General features: G+C 45.6%; 1 protein-coding gene across 4 annotated transcripts in view; it reads right to left on the bottom strand.

Moving 5' to 3' along the window:
• LOC101150995 (sperm microtubule inner protein 6) overlaps positions 1 to 19,460 on the bottom strand; it is a 144,385-nt gene extending 124,925 nt beyond the window's left edge. Inside the window, exons 1-7 of one of the 4 annotated variants that reach the window (XM_019033424.3) lie at positions 18,874 to 19,460; positions 6,970 to 7,114; positions 4,091 to 4,206; positions 2,698 to 2,773; positions 2,226 to 2,460; positions 973 to 1,059; positions 349 to 511 (exon numbers count right to left, since the gene is read on the bottom strand). In XM_019033424.3, coding sequence (XP_018888969.1) covers positions 406 to 511; positions 973 to 1,059; positions 2,226 to 2,460; positions 2,698 to 2,773; positions 4,091 to 4,206; positions 6,970 to 7,114; positions 18,874 to 19,008 — 900 coding nt within the window. In that variant the 5' untranslated portion in view covers positions 19,009 to 19,460 and the 3' untranslated portion in view covers positions 349 to 405. Of the gene's footprint in view, positions 1 to 348; positions 512 to 972; positions 1,060 to 2,225; positions 2,461 to 2,697; positions 2,774 to 4,090; positions 4,207 to 6,969; positions 7,115 to 18,873 lie in introns of those variants that run through there. The other 3 variants (XM_004047951.4, XM_055351661.2, XM_063696954.1) reach the window with 3 other exon arrangements.
• Positions 19,461 to 19,504: the final 44 nt, after the last annotated feature.

Below are 19,504 nucleotides of genomic sequence, written 5' to 3'. Positions count from 1 at the left end.
TCTGGGTCCTCTGATGAGTGGGAGGGCATCTAAGTTTGGGAGCATACTGAAGAAATGTTAGCTGGAGGGTCTTCGTGGGGTGGAAAGTAGATGGCTCCTGCCTGCATTGCAGGGTGGACCCATCCGTTTGGGCTCTGGGATTCAGGGGAGGAGGACAGCAGCTGGATATAAGGCTACTGTTCTGTGTCAGGAGAGCACTCAGGGATGTACTGAGATGATGGGGTTGGAATGGCCCAGGGAAGGGTGACTTTGAGAAAAATTGCATCTCAGTTGAAGGGGTTTGGTAGAGGCCTGAGTGACTGGCCCTTCACTTCCAGATCCTGCTGGGTAAGGACACAGGAGGCAGGCTTTGGGGTTGAAGAGTTTATTTATTGCTCTGCCCCCTTGGCCCAGCAAGCCCAGGCTCTACCAGCAACGATAGTCGGGATAGGTCTCAGACACAAACTCAGGATGGATAACATAGTTGTTTCTCTGGGGACCACCAGACTTCTTGAAGTGACTTGTGTCCCATCTACAGGAAGAGATGGGTCAGCCGTTTTGGATCCTCATATGTCAAAGTGAATATCTGACTCCAGTTTGCAATGCTAACCTTATCCCTACACTTTGTCTATAGCACTGACCTTGGGTTCCAATACTGACCTCCTGACCTTAGGTTCTACTGTTAAGTTGCTGATACCCAATATTTCCTCCTTAACATCGACTGCTTACTCATTACTTCAAGCTCTGAACCAACGCCTTTGGCTGTAAGCCCACTGCCAACCTGTAATCCTTCAATACCGGCCTCCTAGCCCTCTCTTAGGGTCCTCTGTCCTTACCACCTTTGACTGCTCCGTGCCACTAGCTCCCCCTCGTGGTATGTGCCTGTCAGTGCACCGCGGAGCGTTATCCCATCTACCAGCCATCCTCCCCCAGCCCCGCCTCACCAAGCCTTCAGGGTGCGTGTGCAAATGAGTGTGTGGGCGTTAGACTTACCTAAGGTTCGGATATGGGTAGTATGACGGCGGGGGAGTTGTAACAGCACACTGCATTCCGGGCCGGTGCTCGTAGGGAGGTACACATCTGGAGAAGGAGGAAGCCGCGAGCATGGAGGGGTTGGGCCTTTTGACTCTCATCCCCCGATTTAGACCAAGCCCCTGGGCAGCGCTTCAGGTGTCCGTCCCAAGGCTCGGAAATCCTCCTCTCCTTCTTCCTCACCCTTCAAAACCCCCACTGCAGCACCGACTCGGGAACCCCCCTTGGGAGACTCCCTCCCGGCAAGGCCTCATTTCTGCCGTTGAAGGAAGAGCGCTGGACCCTGGGGAAGGTCGGGCTCCGGGCATTGAGGACCTGGAACCACCGGATCCCCGCCACTGGACAGCTTAATTTCTCCAGCAGTAGGACGAGGCATCGTTTCTGAGCTTCCTAGAGGCTCAGACACTTTCCCACTCCCCTATGCCCTTGAGAGGGATAAGACTCAGTCTTGCACAACGAATCAGGCTCTCTCGGCCTGGAGAGGGGCGGGGGATCACTATGGACACCCACTGCACAGCTCTCTGGGCTACCGCGGACAAAGTTCTCCCAGGCTTGGCTGCCGCCGCGTGCAGGACGAATGCCGAGCTGCAGTCTGGGCTCCAGCTGTGCGCTCGGGCCTCAGTTTTCTTAGCAGTAACACGCGAGGGTGCCTACCTCCGCAGGTGGTGCGGGATCCGAGGAGGCCAGAGCCATTCTGGTAAAGTGGTCACCATTTCCCGGCTCACGTAGCCCCCAGGAATGACCGCACCCACTACCGACGGTGACGGGGGACCAGCAAGAGAGGACATTTTTCTGAGAACGCAGGGCCCTCCACAGGCTAGAACCTGCGTCTCTAGGGCCAGGAGTCCAGGAAAGGGGGCAGGGCCAAGGAGATGGGGGAAGAGGATGCGACTGATGTGCGGGGTTTCTTCCTCAAAAACCCTCTGACGGGACCTCCAGAGCATATAGAGAGGCCAGGTTGACCTTGAGCCCAGTTTGAGAGGGACAGGGGTCGGGGACTTGGAGTAACCTTCGTGCTGGTTCTCCCGCCTCAGTTGTTAGTTCAGGCCTTGGAGCCCGAGGGCGGGACACGGCAGGGCCTCGAGAGCGTGCAGCGCGGGGCTAGAGCAGGCTGGGGGCCTGCACGGAAGCTGGCCGGGCTGGAAGGGGGCGGGGTTCTGGGGCGGGGCTTGTGTGGGGTGGAGCCCGGCTGAGGCGGGCGGAGCCCTGCGAACCTTACAGTCGGTTGCTCCCGGCACCAAGGCCGCAGGCGGCGGTCGGTGCAGGGCGCCCCGCTGGCGTAGTAGTCCATCCCGCGCAGACAGTAGTGGCGGCCCGAGCAAGCACTTTCGTAACCATGGAAGGGCAGGCGGCCGGGCAGCGGGTCCACGCACCCGCATCGGGGCGTGATCCGCGGCAGCTGCTGGTTCCGCGACAGTGAGTTCAGCATGTTCACCATCACTTCGCGCTCTGCGCCCGCGGGTCCCCAGCGCGGGAGACCCAAAGACAGATGCACAGGGATGGGAAGAGGCCGGGTCACGGACAGAGTGAGGCGGAGACAAAAGCCAGGACGGATAGATTCAGGGTTCCACCCTCTCCAGGACCCTCGGCCTCCTCCCCGTCCTTCAGGTACCCATCCCGCCCTCCTCCCGGCCTTCCCCAACCCTCTCCACCCGTTCTTTCCAACGCCCCACTACCACTCTTTACCGTAGGCATTGAGCCGCTCCGGCCTAGGAGGGCATTCCAAGGGCATTCCTCGAACTGCTGTCTCTATCCTGGCCTCCTGGAAGCGGCACACATGCTACCTCAAGCTCTGACCTGGCAGAGCTGCTCCCTTTTAGGGATCCTCCCAGAACACCCAGACCTATCGCCACGCCGCAACTTCTCCCGCCCTTCAGCAGCTCCCCACCTCTCCAGGGCTCTGTGTTGGCGGCTGTCGCCGGGCAACGCGTTTACATCGCCTACAGGGGCGGGGTGGGGTAGGAAGGGCTGAAGGTGGATGGGGTTTGGCTCCTGGGCCTGTGACAACCCTGTCTCAGTGTTTGCCTTTGATTTTACCCCTCTTTGTCTAGCTGACTCTGTTTAGCTGTGTCTGGGTGTCTCTCTAATAGGGGGTTTTCAATATTGCTTGTCATTCCGTGGAGAACTTGTGAAAGATTCTGATTCTTGATGAAGTTCTAATTCAAAAGGGTTCCGTCAACCCAGGGCCAGCCATCAGCCTGCAGTTAAGAGCCCTGGCTCTGGTTTTGGGTCCTCTCAGGTGCCCTTGAGTTTGCGGCCGAGGCTGGACCTTCTCCTATGTCCTTGGAAGACTCTCCTGTATCTGCACTGCTATTGAGTAGCCTTAGTCTTTCTCCTTCCGTCTGTGCTCACATCACAAAGGAGGAGAAGGTGGAGCAGGGAGATTCATTGTATCACTGACTCCTTGGCTAGCCCCAGTATCACAGAGGCCAGACTATATGGGGAGGGGCCAGCTGGCAAGCTTCGGAAAGGTAGTATATCAAGGAGTGCACACCAGCCATGTCCCTACAGAGCCCAGCCAGGGATTGGGGCCCAGGGCACCCAATCTCCAGAGATTGAGAGCCAGGGGCCCAGCACAGCCCCACTTTTGGGTTCCTTTTTCAACTAAAAAAATTCAAACCCGGCCAGGTGCAGTGGCTCATGCCGGTAATCCCAGCATTTTAGGAGGCCGAGGCAGGTGGATCACTTGAGGCCAGGAGTCCAAGACCAGCCTGCCCAACATGGCAAGATCCCCGTCTCTACTAACAATACAAAAATTAGCCAGATGTGATGGCGCATGCCTGTAATCCCAGCTGCTCGGGAGTGTGAGGTAGCAGAATTGCTTGAACCCAGGAGGCAGAGGTTGCAGTGAGCCAAGATTGCGCCACTGCGCTCCAGCCTGGGTGATAGAGTGAGACTCTATCTAAAAAAAAAAAAAAAAAAAATACAAACTCTAGTTTCACAGATGCGGAAGAGCTCTGGGGCATTTGCTGGGAAAGCAATGAGGACCTAATGGTGAAATATCAGTCACTGTAGTTTGGGAGGTGGTGGGGTATGCGTGCCCCAGTCCCCAGGCGTCTGTGCTGGGTGCAACAGATACCTTAGGCAGCCGAGGAAGGTAGGTGGTATACTTGTTGCAGCAGCTGCTGTTGTAAGGTTCCATCCTCCATGTGTTGTACCGGTCACTGCCCAGGTAGTTTGGGCTGCATTTGTCTGCTGGATAATAGGGGTGGAGATGTCAAATAGTGTTACTTCTTACTCTACTCCAGGATCTGAGATCCCCTACATGTTTCTCTTCCGATTCCCAGCACAAAGCTGACCCTCACAGACTGTCCTCAAGCCAGAGACCCCAAGCCCAGCCGGGCCTACACTTGTCTTAAACACTGAGATGCAGCCCATGTCCCATCTAAGGCAACCTTCTGAGTTTAGTCTGGATCCACTGTGCCAGCCACTTTTCATCCTGCCACTACCCTTTTTGAATCAGCCAGCCTGGACAAGGAACCTCTTCCCAATTCCTCCCTCTCTCTCATCTTCTACTCTAGGCTCTAAGGTTTGCCTATTCTGCCTCCTTCAAAATCACTCGAATCTGGCCAGGCAAGGTGGCTCATGCCTGTAATCCTAGCACTTTGGGAGGCCAGGGCAGGCAGATCACTTGAGGTCAGGAGTTCGAGACCAGCCTGGCCAACATGGCCAAATCCTGTCTCTACTAAAATACAAAAATTAGTTGGGCATGGTTGGTGTGCGCCTGTAAACCCAGCTACGCAGGGGGCTGAGGCATGAGAATAGCTCAAACCAGGGAGGCAGATGTTTCAGTGAGCCAAGGTCCTGCCGCTGCACTCCAGCCTGGGTGACAGATCAAGACTCAGTCTCAATAAATAAATAAATAACTTGAATCTCCTTCCTCTTCCAGTGCCCCATGATCTCACTTCCATATCTTCGCAGCACCTTAACCAGGAGACAATATAATGTCTTGGTTAATAGACATCTATCTCTGCAGATAGACTGCTTGTGTTTAAATTTCAGTTTTGCAATTATTATCTGTGTGACCCTGACCAAATTAATTAATTTTGATGTGTCTCAGTTTCTCCAACTTTAAAATGGGGATAATAGTACCATTTACTTCACAGGGTTGCTGTGAGGTTTAAATGAGTTAGTATATGTAAGACATTTAGAATGATGCTTGGCACATAAAAAACTATTATGATTATTCTACTGTTATCCTTGCCTCACCTTTGAAATCCTATAATCCAGCCTTGACATAGCACCTGTGGTACTTTTCACAAATGAAAATTTGACCAAGACACCCTCCTACTTAAAACTCTATAGGGTTTGTCCGCCTTAGCCCCCAGTCACCTAAGCCTGTCCTACAAGGCCCTCCATGATCCAACAGTCTGAAAGAATACATATGCGAGACGGTGTGGAGGAAGCCCTAGCGAAGAGCAGCTGTGTGAGGGGAGGGGTGCAGTGCTGGGATTTGGAGTTCGGGGATGGCAGTTTGCACATACTGAAACTGAGGTGTTTGGGGACATCCAGATCAAGATGACTATAAGCGTATGAAGAAGAGTGGAATTCTGATGAGAGGAAAAATCTGGAAATTAGGATTTGAAGCTGTCAGTAATTAAAGGCTTGTGTTAAATCAAATGGCCTTGGAGGAGGAGCAAGGGGAGAAGAGGGTGCAGGATAACACCCTGAGGAACCCCATGTTTCCACGGTGGATGCACAGGAAAGGGAGGCATCAGAGAAGCTGAGGAGGAAGTTGTTTCAAGAAGTAGAGTGTGGTCATAGCGTGTGTGCTGGAGGATTAACATACAAAACAACATCAACAACAAAACAAGTAGAGAGTGGTCAGAAGAGTGCAATTCATTGGTCTAGGAGGGTAAAGGTCTCAGAGGGTAAAGACTGCAGAGTTCTGTGGATTTGGTAATCAGAGCTACGCAAGAGCAATTTATTGTTTCATCATAGGAGATGCACATTCCCAACTTCCATTGGGAATTCTCAGTCCATTCAACAAAGACTTATGAAGGCTGGTGCTGTGCTCGATGGAGGGGCACAGCTGTGAATAAGACCAGACTCGGCTCTTTTCGAATGTACAGCCAGGCAGATTATAGACATCCAAGCAAATGAGAAAGACAGTTTCTCATAAGGTATGAGAAAGGGTGAGGAAATAGAGACAGTGAGTATGGACCATGTTTCCGAGAACCTAGGCTGTTGAGAAGAGGAGCAAGAGATAATTTTTAGTTGGGAAGAAACTAGAGAAGGTTCCAGGTTGAGGGAAAGAGGTGTGGTGGGGCAGAGGGATGCAGGAGAGATGGAGGGAGCTGATGGGAGCAGGATGGCTGGGAAGATGGGAGGAGATGGCATCTGGAATGCACTTGGAGGGATCTGTCTGTGGGAGGTTAATCCTTTCTCCAACGCGCTAAGGATGGGACCCAGGGCCCTTCCAGGTTTTTTTTTTTTTCCACCGACAAGAACCCCAAAAAGCAGGGCCTAGGTCATCTCCTCCAGGGCCAGGGTCAGGTCAGGTGGTTGGTGGGGGGGGTGGTTAGGGAAGAAATCTGGGTCATGGGTGGAGATAAAGTTGACATAGAATCAGGATGAAGGCTGGGCATGGTGGCTCAGGCCTGTAATCCCAGCATTTTGGGAGGCCAAGGCGGGCGGATCACCTGAGGTCAGAAGTTCGAGACCAGCCTGGCCAACATGGTGAAACCCCATCTCTACTGAAAATACAAAAATTAGCCGGGCCTGGTGGCACATGCCTGTAGTCCCAGCTACTCAGGAGGCTAAGGTAGGAAAATCACTTGAACCCGGGAGGTGGAAGTGGGTTGCAGTGAGCCGAGATCATGCCATTGCACCCAGACTGGGCAACAAGAGCGAAACTCCGTCTCAAAAAAAAAAAAAAAAAAGGATGGAGGTCACGATCCAGGTGGCTGGGTTCAGGTTGGGGGTCATTTTAGGGGTCAGCAAAGGGTGAGGCCTTACCTTCCTCTTGAGAAAGCCAGTACTTCTCAGGCAAGTAGGGGTGGCCTGATATGGACCCCCTGTAAGTGTAGTCCTGTACAGCACATTTGGCCATCTTCTGCAGGGCTTCGGGATCCACATGTCGCTCCATGGTATGAGTCAGACCCTGGGCAAGGGGAGAGGGGAGAAGTGGTTAGGGGCACAGAGACCCCAGCCCTGGGGTCTTGCTGGAGCTAGATCCAGCCTCTCTTGAGAAGGTCAGCCCAGGTGGGTCTCCCAACCCCCCTCCCCATGTCAGAGGGATTCCCATGCTAGCCTTGGCTCCTCTGCACAGTTCTCTTGTCTGAATTACCCTTTCCTCCTTTCTTTTCATCCAAGGCTAGGGCTTGGAGCCAAGCGGTGGCCTTATGTCAGAGTAGTTTTCTGACTTTCTCATTTCTGCCATTTCCTGGTGGGGAGCTCATGAAGGTCAGAGCTACATATACCTGTCCTTTTTCTCCTAGACTGTATGCTGCCTGGGAGCAGGGCTGGGTCTCTGCCAACAGTGCATCAGGCCCCAGTCTCAGAAAAGAGGGCTACCCTGGGAGCTGGCTACCCTGGGAGCCTTATGTGGGTGTCTTGGACAGGAAAGGCTCTCTGGGAATCTAGCATCTTAAAGAAAATGAAGGACAGTGCTGGAGGGGCACCTACTTTAAAATGTAATTCCCGGCTGGGCGTGGTGACTCACGCCTGTAATCCTAGCCCTTTGGGAGGCCGAGGCGGGCGGATCACGAGATCAAGAGATGGAGACTATCCTGGCTAACATGGTGAAATCCCGTCTCTACTAAAAATACAAAAATTAGCTGGGCATGGTGGCGAGCTCCTATAGTCCTAGCTACTCGGGAGGCTGAGGCAGGAGAATCAACCCAGGAGGGAGAGGTTGCAGTGAGCTGAGATCGTGCCACTGCACTCCAGTCTGGCGACAGAGCAAGACTTCGTCTCAAAAAAAAAAAAAAAAAAAAAAAAAAAGTAATTTCCTGACTGCAACCTGGCCCTGATTCTGCTGTGGCTCTGGCCCTGACACCAGTGTTGCCTTTGACCCTGACCTTCAATTTGGCCTGGTCCTCACCCTACCTTGACACTTTTCCTGTTCTTGATCCAGGCCCTGGGCCCCTGTGCTTTTTGGGGTTCACCTCAACTTACCCTGTCACTTCTTGTCTGACTAGATCTGTGAAGCCTGGATCAGGGCCTCCCTTCGGGGCCCCTTTTTCCTCAGCTGAGGGCTGAATGACAAGTTAGTTGTAGACCCACAGGTATCTGCAGGCAGCTGGTCTGAAAAGGCAGCTGGGTCACAGGGGTGGGACACCCAGCAAAGTCAGATAGGGCTTCTTCCTCATAACGGGCAGTGAGGTGCTGGGACAGTGATGCTATCACCCACACTTGATCCTTATGATTTTTTTTTTTTTTTTGAGACAAAGTCTCACTCTGCCACCCAGGCTGAAGTGCAGTGATACCATCATGGCTGAAGCCCTAACCTCCCAGGCTCAAGTGATCCTCCCGCCTCAGCCTCCCAGGCATGTGCACCACACCTGGTATTTTTCATAGAGATGGAGTTTCACCATGTTGCCCAGGCTGGTCTTGAACTCCCGGACTCAAGGGATCTTCCCACCTTGGCTTCCCAAAGTGCTGGGATTACAGGCATGAGCCACCACACCTGGCCCTTCTCTTGGCCAAGGCTGAGACCTGGTTGCTCCAAGTGCTCCAACCACCCTCAAAACCTCTCTGCTCAGGGGCTTCTGGGATCAACTGTGCCCAGCTGACATTGTTCTGTGAGCAGCTCCTGCACAGTCACACTTCTACGTGGGTGGCGGGCAGAATATGGGAGATGTGGGTGCATGGGTCCTGTGACTCAGCATTTCTCCGAGCTTTACACACATACACACACACACACATACACAACCCCTGTGTACCCAGATACACCCATAGATGCACATATAGGTGTATATTCATACATACACACTCAGATACACCCACTTACACACTAAACACAGATACACACACACAAAACAGTCATTTAGAAGAATTCATAGACATCGTCAATTTTTCTGTTAGATGCTTTCCTCAGATGTTTCCTCTTTGTCTGCTCCTGTTGATAAGTAGGAGATTATAAAAGCTTATTGAAGGCTTTGAGCTGTGTGTAGGCTTTGTCCACCATCAGCATCACTGTAGGATGATCTCGTTGGACAATATTTTGCAAACTCTAATGTCAATATCTGTAGGTCTTTCCTCTTGGCTGATGAGATTCTTCAGAAAAGACTCCTTCAACCTTTGGCCTGAGGGTAATGACTTAGCTGCCAGTGTTCTGAGAATCTAGTGCTGAAGATTGCGCTGGGGATTTTAGCATTCAGTATATGGAGGTTCACTTGTTTTCAAAATGGTACCCTGTCCTCAATTGGTATCCCCAGTCCTGAGGTCCTTGCCAAAAATTAGTCTCCTGACTTTAGCAGAGACAGAGGTGGGCAGTTATCCTGTGGCATGAAATAGAAGGGGTGATTAGTGAGTTTAACTGCTTTTTTTTTTTTTTTTTTTGAGATGGAGTTTCGCTCTTCTCACCTAGGCTGGAGTGCAATGGCACAATCTTGGCTCACTGCAACCTCTGCCTCCCGGGTTCAAGTGATTCTCCTGCCTCAGCCTCCCAAGTAGCTGGGATTACAGGCGCCTGCCACCACTCCCAGCTAATTTTTTTTTTTTTTTGTATTTTTAGTGGAGACGGGGTTTCACCATGTTGGCCAGGCTGGTCTCAAACTCCTGACCTCAGGTGGTCCGCCCACCTCAGCCTTCCAAAGTACTGGGATTACAGGCGTGAGCCACCTCACCTGGCCTAACTGCTTCTTAACAGCTTTCAAATAATCCTTATTTTTGCCTTGGTCCTGTCCCATCCTCAGTTCCAGAGAAGACTAGGATTACCAGTTCCTGAGCCTTTTGAAAATTCTACAGTTTTAAGTTGAATTATGGCTTGGCTTTTCCATTGCTTGCTTTAGATTCAGCTTTCTCAGATCTGCTAAGTCAGTTACTACTTCTTTATCATCTTTTCCAGCTTCCAAAATTGTGTTGCCATTGCCTCTTCCTTCTCACTCTCCTTGTGAGTTTATCTCTTAAATATTCATTTACTGTAGTTTTAGAGGGGTTTTAGGAGGGAGTCAAAACATGTGTTCAATTTTAACCAAGAGAATTATAATTCTTTCTATATTCTGTATATTAGTCCTTTACTATTGGCACCTATACATGTTGCAAATGTATATAAAAGCTATTTATCTTTTCTGTTTGTGGCTTCTGTTTTTACATTTCTTTCCTCTCTTTTTTTTTTTGAGACAGGGCCTCACTGTTGCCCAGGCTGGAGTGCAGTGGCACAATCACAGTTCACTGCAGTCTCTACCTCCTGGGCTAACGCTATCCTCTTGCCTTAGCCTACCGAACAGCTGGGACTACAGGTGCACACCACCACACCCAGCTGATTTTTTTTTAAATTTGTTTATAGAGACGATGTTTCCCTGTGTTGCCCAGGGTGGTCTTGAACTCCTGAGCTCAAGTGATCCTCCTGCCTTAGACTCCCAAAGTACAGGTGTGAACCATTGCACCTGGCTTTTACTTTTCTTTATAGTGTCTTGATGAATCTCTTCTTGTGTGGTCAGTGCTTTCTGTGAATTATTTAAGAAATTAAACCATACTCTCAGATAATGGAGACAATGTTCTGTATTTCCTTGTAAACACAAAACAGTTTTACTTTCCATATTTAATCTGTCAGGAGTTTGGATAACTCATCTTCTTTAAGTGTGTTACAGCTATTTCTTGAACTTTTGCCCTTCTCTATAAATTTTAAAAAGTTTATTGAAGTCTTCAAAAAATCCTGTTGGGATTTTAATTAGTAACTGGGACTACAGGCACACATTACCATGCCCTGCCAATTTTTGTATTTTTTGTAGAGATGAGGTTTCACCATATTGCCCAGGCTGGTCTTGAACTCCTGAGTTCAAGCAATCTGCCTGCCTCAGCCTCCTAAAGTGCTGAGAACCACGCCCGGTGGCACTGAATCTTTATGATAGTAACTATTCCCATTCGTGAGCATGTTATATCTCTCCATTTATTTAAGTATTTTTAAAAAAAGTATTCAATAAAGTTTTATAATATTATCCATATAGTTTTACATACATTGTTAGATTTCTAATTATCTTTATTTTTTGATGCTAGAATGATGTATATTTTAAAAATTATGCTTCCTAAATATTTGTGTTAAGAAATGTGATTGACTTTTAATATTTATCCAATTATTCTAATAATGTGTGTAGATTCTTTTTTTTTTTTTAAGACTAGTCCAACACACTAGTGAAGAGAGAAAGAGTGGAACAAGGAGTTTGATCTGTAACTGACTGTGAACAATCAATTGAGATAACTCACTACCTTGGACCAGCCAATTTGTAGATTCTATATATGCAGTTGTATTATCTGCAAATAATGACAATTTTGTTTTTTCCTTTCCTATTCTTAAATCTTTTTACTTTTTTTTTTTTGTGGTGTCCTTGCCAGGACCTCCAGTGCAATGCTGAATAGAAGTAGTGAACATCCTTGCCTTGATTCCAATTTTTAAAAGAATGCTTCTAACAGTTAATCAGAATAATGTTGGCTGTATATTTTTTGTATATATTTTTTATCAGGTTATATTTGCTAAGTTTTTCTTTTTTAGTTATAAATGGGTAATAAATTTTAGTAACTGCTATTTCTGCATCTTTTTAAAATGGTTTCATTGAGGTATAATTTACATACCATAAATTTCACTCAAAGTGTACAGTTCAAGAATTTTTACTAAGATCTCATGTCCATTTCTGCATATTTTGAAATGATCTTGTGGTTTTTTTCTTGAATCTGTTAATGTGATGGATGATATTTATTTTTCTAATGTTAAACTATCCTTGCATTTATGAAATAAATACAATGTAACCATCACAAATTATTTTTTATACACTACCGGATACGGTTTTCTAATATTTTATTTAGAATTTTTGCTTTTGTATTTATGAATGAATTGGCCTGTATACTTTTATTTTCTTATACACTTTTGATTAATTTTTTTTTGTGGGCTCAAGCATTCCTCCTGCTTCAGCCTCCGCAGCAGCTGGGACCATAGGTGCGTGCCACCACACCTGGCTAATTTTTAAATTTTTTTGTAGAGACGGGGTCTCACTATGTTGCCCAGGCTGGTCTTGAACTCCTGGGCTCAAGCAATCCTCCTGCCTCAGCCTCCCAAAGTGCTAGGATTACAGGTGTGAGCCACTGCACCTGGCCTTCTTGATTAATTTTGTATCAAAGTTATGCTGGGTTCATAGAATGAGTTAGGAAGCATCCTCTTTTTTTCTGTTCTCTGACAGAGTTTGTATAAGATTAAAACAACTGTTCTTCGAGCATTTGAGGAATGTAACTGTTTATCTATGCTGGGTGTTTTCTTTGTGGAAAGTTTTCAAATTACCGGTTTAATTTTTTAAATCGTTATAGGAGCATTCAGATTTTTTCCAATTCTTGAACTGGTTTGGCAAGTTTTATTTTTCTTGTGTTTGTCCATTTGTTTTCAATTTTATTAGCATAAAGTTGTTCAGAACATTCTCTTACTTTTAATTTCTTCTACATCCATTGTTAGACCCTTCTTTTGTCTGTGCCTTGTTTTTCTTAATTCTCTAGAGATTTGTCTATTTTATGAGCCTCATCAAAGAAACAACTTTTGCCTGTTCATCTTGTTGAATCTTTGCTTTCTAGTTTAACTTTTGCTCTTATTTTCATTATCTCCATTCTTCTATTTTTTTACATTTATTCTTTTCCCCATAAGTTGTTAAGTCTGATGCTCAGGTCATTTATGTTTCACATTTTTTTAGACAAGGATTTAGGGATATAGGTTTTCCTCTACAGCTTTTATTGTACCCCACAAGTTTTGATATGCAGTCTTTTCAGTTCTGAGTATATTTCCATTTGTTTTGATTTCTTATTTGACTCATTATTTAGAATGGTGTTTTTCAAAATTTTAAACTCACAAAGGATTTTGGTTATCTTTTTGTTGTTGATCTGTAATTTTATTACATCGAGGTTAGAGACAGTTATTTTGTATGATGTCAATCTTAGAATTCTGCTTATGTTTGTTTTATAACCTAGTACTTGGTCCACTGTTATCATGTTCCTTGTATGTTTAAATCTGTAGTTGTTGGGTTCAGGGCTTTATTTATATTAAATAAATCAAGTATACTAATTATATTGCAAGAGTTTTAGATCTTTGCTTTTTTTGGGGGTTGGGGATGTCTGCTTGACCAATCAGTAATTGTAGTGTGTTACAATCTAATATGGTATATTTTGCCAATTTCTCCATCTGGTTAATTCTTTATTTTTATTTTTAAAAAATTTTGTAGAGATGATATCTTGCTTTGTTGATCAGGCTGGCATGGTTTTTTTGTTTGTTTGTTTGTTTTGTTTTTTGAGACAGGGTCTTACTTTGTCACCCAGGCTGGAGCACAGTGGTGTGATCGTGGCTCATTGCAGCCTCAAACTCCTGGGCTCAAGCCATCTTCCTGTCTCAGCTTCCTGACTGTAGGCACACACCATCACACCCAGCTAATTTTTAAATTTTTTTGTAGAGATGGGGTCTTGTTATGTTGTCCAGGCTGGTCCTAAACTCCTGGGCTCAAATGATCCTCCTACCTGGGCCTCCCAAAGTGCTAGAATTACAGGTCCTTCTACTAATTCTATCAGGCCAATACAAGTTTGTAATTATAATATCTTCCTGGTGAATTGAAACTTTGTCATTTATGTAGTGATCCATCTAAAAACTGTGTGTGTGTGTGTGTGTGTGTGTGTATGTGTGTGTGTTTAATCTGAAAATCTCTTTTGTCTGTTACTTTTTAGCTTACTCAGTTTTTTGTTATTGTATCCGTATCAGTCAAATTTGGATCAGAGAAAGCACTTTTAGTGATATAGCATAAGGGATTTACTTGAGAGATGAGACTTTACACAATTGTGGATACTGGTTAAGAACTCTGCAAAGCTGTTGTCTTTGCATCTATTTTTAAGCCTGAAGTCAGTTGCTGGCATCAGGAAGCAGAACTGGACATGAAGTGGGGAAGAGCAAGGACAAACTGGAACTCATGAGGAGAACAAAGTCGAATTTGCATCTGTCTCACTGCCTACAACAATGATGATATGGACGACCTTCATGACAAGCTGGTGCCCTTTGCCATGGAATTTTACATACACCTGGTCCAGGACCCAGAGAGGTTGAAGGAGATCCAGTGGGAGCTAGAGGAGTTGTAGCCAAATGCTGCTCTATGGCAATAAGGTGAACTACTAAATCAGCAACATTGTGCATAAGCTGCCACAGTGCTTGGTACCCCACGTCAAACTTCAGAGGGTAAAAATGGCTGTTCTTTCATTTATTCTTTCCAAATATCATGCAGATTTCTCTCATGGCCAATTAGGAAACATTTAGGAAAGGGAATTCTTGCAAGTATAGTTCCAGCTAGTTGACAGTACAAAACTATGTCTTATGCTCTCTTTAGAACAATGGGAGAATCTAGGAACACCTAACTCTGTCCTGTTCCAACTTAAATGATAGTTTTGTAATATTTTAGTTCTTCCTTTAAATATTACAGATTAAAAGCCATTATAATTATTTTCTATAGATAACGTTTGCTTAAATTTACCTCATGTTTATCAGTTCCTTACCATCCCTTCTTGCATCTCAGACTTTCCTTCTGTGATCATTTTCCTTCTCCCCAGAGTATATCCTTTAGAAGTTCCTTTATTGTATATAGACCTGATGGTAATAAACATTTTCATTTTTGTTTTCCTGTAAATGTCTTATCTTTCCTTGGTTTTTGAAAGGATGACACTTCGAAAATTTTTTTTCTTTGTCTGCTTTTAAGGTCATCTCTTAAGCTGGTGAACTGCAGTTTCATTGTGAGGTGCCTAACTGTGGAATTTCTTCTATTTTTTTTCTCTATTTGTGGATTCATTTATTTTGTTAGTTCTGGAAAATTCTGAGCCTTTTTCTTTTTAAATAATAACTGTTCTTTATGCTCTTTCCTTCTGAGATTCCCATTAGATGTGTGTGGGATCTTCTCATTCTGTCTTTCATATCATTTAATGTTTCTTTCATATTTTCATCTCTTTGTCTCTCTGTGCTGCATTCTGGGAAAATTCTTTCAGTCTATTTTTCATTTCACTGGACTTTTCAGCTGTGTTGACTCTACTCTTTAATCCATCTGCTGAGTTTTTGGTTTAGCAAATACATTTTTCATTTCTAAAAATTCTATTCAGGTCCTTTTTACATTTGCCTACTCATTTTTTAATAATCTCTTATTGCTTGCTTATTTTAATGATTTCATATTTTTAGTTATTTTTATTTTTTAAATAGACAAGGTCTCACTATGTTGCCCAGGCTAGTCTTGAACTCTTGGCCTCAAGTGATCTTCCTGTCTCAGCCTTCCAAAGTGCTGGGATTACTACAGGCATGAGCCACTATGCCTGGCCAGATTTCACATTTTTTAAAAAATCATAATTATTCTATATTATTATTATTATTTTTTGAGATGGAGTCTTGCTCTGTCACCCAGGCTGGAGTGCAGTGGCACGATCTTGGCTCATTGCAAGCTCTGCCTCCTGGGTTCACACCATTCTCCTGCCTCAGCCTCCTGAGTAGCTGGGACTACAGGTGTCCACCACCATGCCCGGCTAACTTTTTACATTTTTAGTAGAGATGGGGTTTCACCGTGTTAGCCAGGATGGTCTCGATCTCCTGACCTCATGATCCACCCGACTCGGCCTCCCAAAGTGCTGGGATTACAGGTGTGAGCCACCACACCCGGCCCAATTATTCTATATTATTTAACTGTTAATTCTAATATCTGAAATTCTTGGGAGTTTTAAGTTTATTGTTTGTTGTGTCTGCAGATTCTGTAATATGGTGGTTTGTTTTCTTTTATCTCTTATTGTGAGCTCATGTTTAATTGGCCGTTCTTCAAAGGATACCTGGAAACCTACACTGAGGATGTTTACCGCCATTGAAGATAAATATGTGTGTGTGGGGTGTGTGTTGGGGGGCAGAGACATGGAACTTTCTGGTTAAGTTTGGAATTTACAGATTTAATTCCTCTATCTTTCAGCTAGTTTAAGGCTTAAATGCCTGTTTATAGTGCTAATAATGGCATTTGTCCTCAGGACAATCCTGTCTTCTTAACTATACTTACCACTCATCTCCATGAGAATCCAACACAAAATAAAAATTAATTTTTATTCAGAACTTAAGTTGTTTTGAAGCAACAGGGCCCTTCAGAGTTTCTAGACCACCATACTGCCAAAAGCAGAAGCTTTTCCTTCATTCTTTTTTTTTTTTTTTTTTAAGAGACAGGGCCTCGCTCTGTCATCCAGGCTGGAGTAAAGTGGTGTGATCAAGGCTCACTGCAGCCTCAACCTCCTGGGCTCAAGTGATTCTCCTAGCTCAGCCTCCCGAGTAGCTGGGACTATGGGCACATGCCACTGCACCTGGCTAATCTTTGTATTTTTGGTAGAGACAGGATTTCACCATGATGCCCAGGCTGGTCTTGAACTCGTAGGCTCAAGCAATCTTCCTGTCTGCCTCAACCTCCCAAAGTGCTTGGATTACTGGCGTGAGACACCATGCCTGGCTTTTCCTTCATTCTTAATACCACTGCTATCTGACTTTCACTCCTCGCCATTCATTGAAGCTGTCTGGCTAAGTTACCAAGAGTTACTACATCCGAGAGATTTCTCTGTCACTAACACTTGACACTGATCTTTGTCTAATAATGCTGTCTTTATTGGTTTATCTTTGATTTTCCTCCTAGTTCTCTGGCAATAATTCTCTGTCTTCTTTTATGGCTTTTTTTCCTTTACCTACCCTTAAATATTTATATTCTCCAAAGTTATGTCCTTGGCCATTTTCTCTCTCTTCTTTGGCAATTTCATCTCTTCCTATGACTTCACCCACCATTTATATGATGATGACTTCAAGATCTCTATCTATAACCCAGACCTCTTTCCTTTGCTTCAGATAAGTATATCTAACTACTTGCCAAACATCTTTTCCTGGATATCCTCAAATATTTTTGTTCTTGAACTCCAAATCTCTAATCTGTTATTCCAAACCTCAGTTGATAGCATTAGCATTCCTCCAGTTGCCACAGCCAAAAACTCAAGGGTCACCCTAATCTCTCCCCTTACCATCCATATGGTGACCAAAATCTATTCATCTACTTTTTAAAATTCCCTTCTATTGAGTATGGAGTCAGGCACTCTCATATTTTGCTTGTGGAAATGTAAATTGTTACAACCCTTACTTATTATGGCAATTTGAGGTATATAGCAAAAGTTTTAAAAATGTGTATATCTTTTCTCCTAACAATTTCATGTCTAGTAATTTATCCTAAGGGAATAATTGGAAATGTGTACCAAGATACATGTATAAGAATGATTATACTAGCAAAATTTTATAAAGTACCTAAATTTTCAATAAGATTCCTTAAATACACCACTTTGTAATAAATTTTATTTATTTTTATAATAAACAATATTTGCTTCCTGAAAGGGCATACGATAATATATTAACAATGGTAATTTTAGGTAGTAGGATTTTAGACCTTTTTTCTTTGTGCTTCTCTGAGTTATCTGCATTTTCTACATTCAGCGTATATTTATTTTGGAGTTAGACAAAATAAATTATTTAAAAAATTCTCTCCTATTCAACAAATTCCTTTTTTCATTGTGACAATCTCCTTATCTCCCACCTACATCCTCCTTCCTCATCTGTTCACCCCTCGCTGGCCTTCCTGCCCTCAACCCCAGCCCCTGCAATTCCCTGACACTGTGGCCAGAGTGGCCTAACTCACAATTGAACCATGACTCTCCCTCCCAGGTTCAAAAACCTGGAGCCTTATGTCCACGCTCCACAACATAGCCAGAGAGGCCCTTCTTGGTCTGCAGACTCCTCTCTCACCCAAGGACTAAACTCTCCTGCTCTAACAGTTTCAGTTTCTGGTAGGTCCCTGCCCACAGGCTGCCTTTTCTCCTGACTCTCTTCTGCTGGAAGCCTCTTCCTCCTGGATCCCTCAGTAGGTCTGCCCTTCAGGTTGGGCAGCGCTCTCCCCTTTCTGGCTCTCCACCTCTGCTGGTGCATGTTCCACATCGGGCAACTCTACTTTGTTCACTTGTTTGCTGTGAGCTCCTCAAAGGCAAGGGCTGGCCCTTCCCTTTTGTATCCTGGGTTGCCTACAGATGAAGATACTCAGCAAAGTTGGACGGTACACACAGATAAATTCTCTTAGGCAGAGTCACAGTTAGACTCACAGATTTCCTCCCACCTGGCCACCAATCTTCAAGCACAGACACAAGTAAACTGTGATACATATACATAAAGGCATGCATATAGGACAGTTTCCGGCCTATTCCACAGGCAGCCTCAGGGCCTTTGCACTTTCTGATCACTTGTCTGGAACTTTCAGCTCTTCTATTCTTTCAGGTCTTCATGTGGCTAGTTCTATCTCATCTTTCCAGTCTCAGTTTATTGTCACCTTGAGAGAGGGTTTTCCATGACCTAAGTAGCCCTCCCTTTCCATTTCCACTTCCACTACTCTGTTTATTTCCTTTACAGTATTTTTGAAGAATTTATAAAACTCATGTTTATTTCTTATTATCTGCCTGTTCCTACCTCCTACCCCAATGTAATTCCATGAAGGCAGGATTTTGTGCTGTTTTACATACCATTGTAAATTCTGTGCCTAGGTAAATGAATAAAACACACACATACACAAAGCTACAAATCATTACAAACATACATTGCCAGGCATCCAGACTGGCCATACACTCTGGCCTGCCCCTCCCCACCAATCTCCCACTTACCGGAGTCAGAAACTTGTTGGCTTCCCAGGCACACAGGGGTGGGTCCTTATAGACCTCCTTGATGGAGGTGGGAGCCCTGTAGGAGTCACTGTAGGTACTGATAGGGGTCCTGGTCTTACGGGAGAACAGGAACATGGTGTGGTCTTGGAGATGCCGTGGTGGGCTCTACCTGTCAAGGGCTCCTGCTGGACATCAGTGACCACCCTTCCCCTAGACAGGCCACACCTCCAGCCTGGCAGGTGCCCTTAGCTGCTATAATCCCCTCCTGCAGAGGATCTCTCAGCTTCCTTCCCCAACAGCCTTCCTGCTCCCACCCCACACTGATGCCCCCTCCAGGATGGGCACTGCCCATTGTGATATCACCTGGCTCAGCCCCATCCCTGGGAAGGTGAGGAGGTCTAATTCCCTCCCTGCTCCTGACCCCCTCCTGCCTCAAGCCTATCAAAAGAGCCCAATTTCTAAGAGTTCAGAGGGCCTCTGGAGATCTTCTAGGTCAGGTTTCTCACTGTTGAAGAGAAACAGAGGTTCGGAGGGGTTGTGACTCACCCAGGGTCATGCAGCAGGTCAGTGGCATGCCTGGGAACCCACAGGTGGAAGTGGAGTAACATGTGTGCCCAGAGGACCAGTTCTG

This window comes from Gorilla gorilla, chromosome 13 (assembly GCF_029281585.2).
Source record: "Gorilla gorilla gorilla isolate KB3781 chromosome 13, NHGRI_mGorGor1-v2.1_pri, whole genome shotgun sequence".
Classification (NCBI taxonomy): domain Eukaryota; kingdom Metazoa; phylum Chordata; class Mammalia; order Primates; family Hominidae; genus Gorilla; species Gorilla gorilla.
The sequence above is the reverse complement of the archived record's forward strand: the minus strand, read 5'-3'. Positions and strand labels throughout refer to the sequence as shown.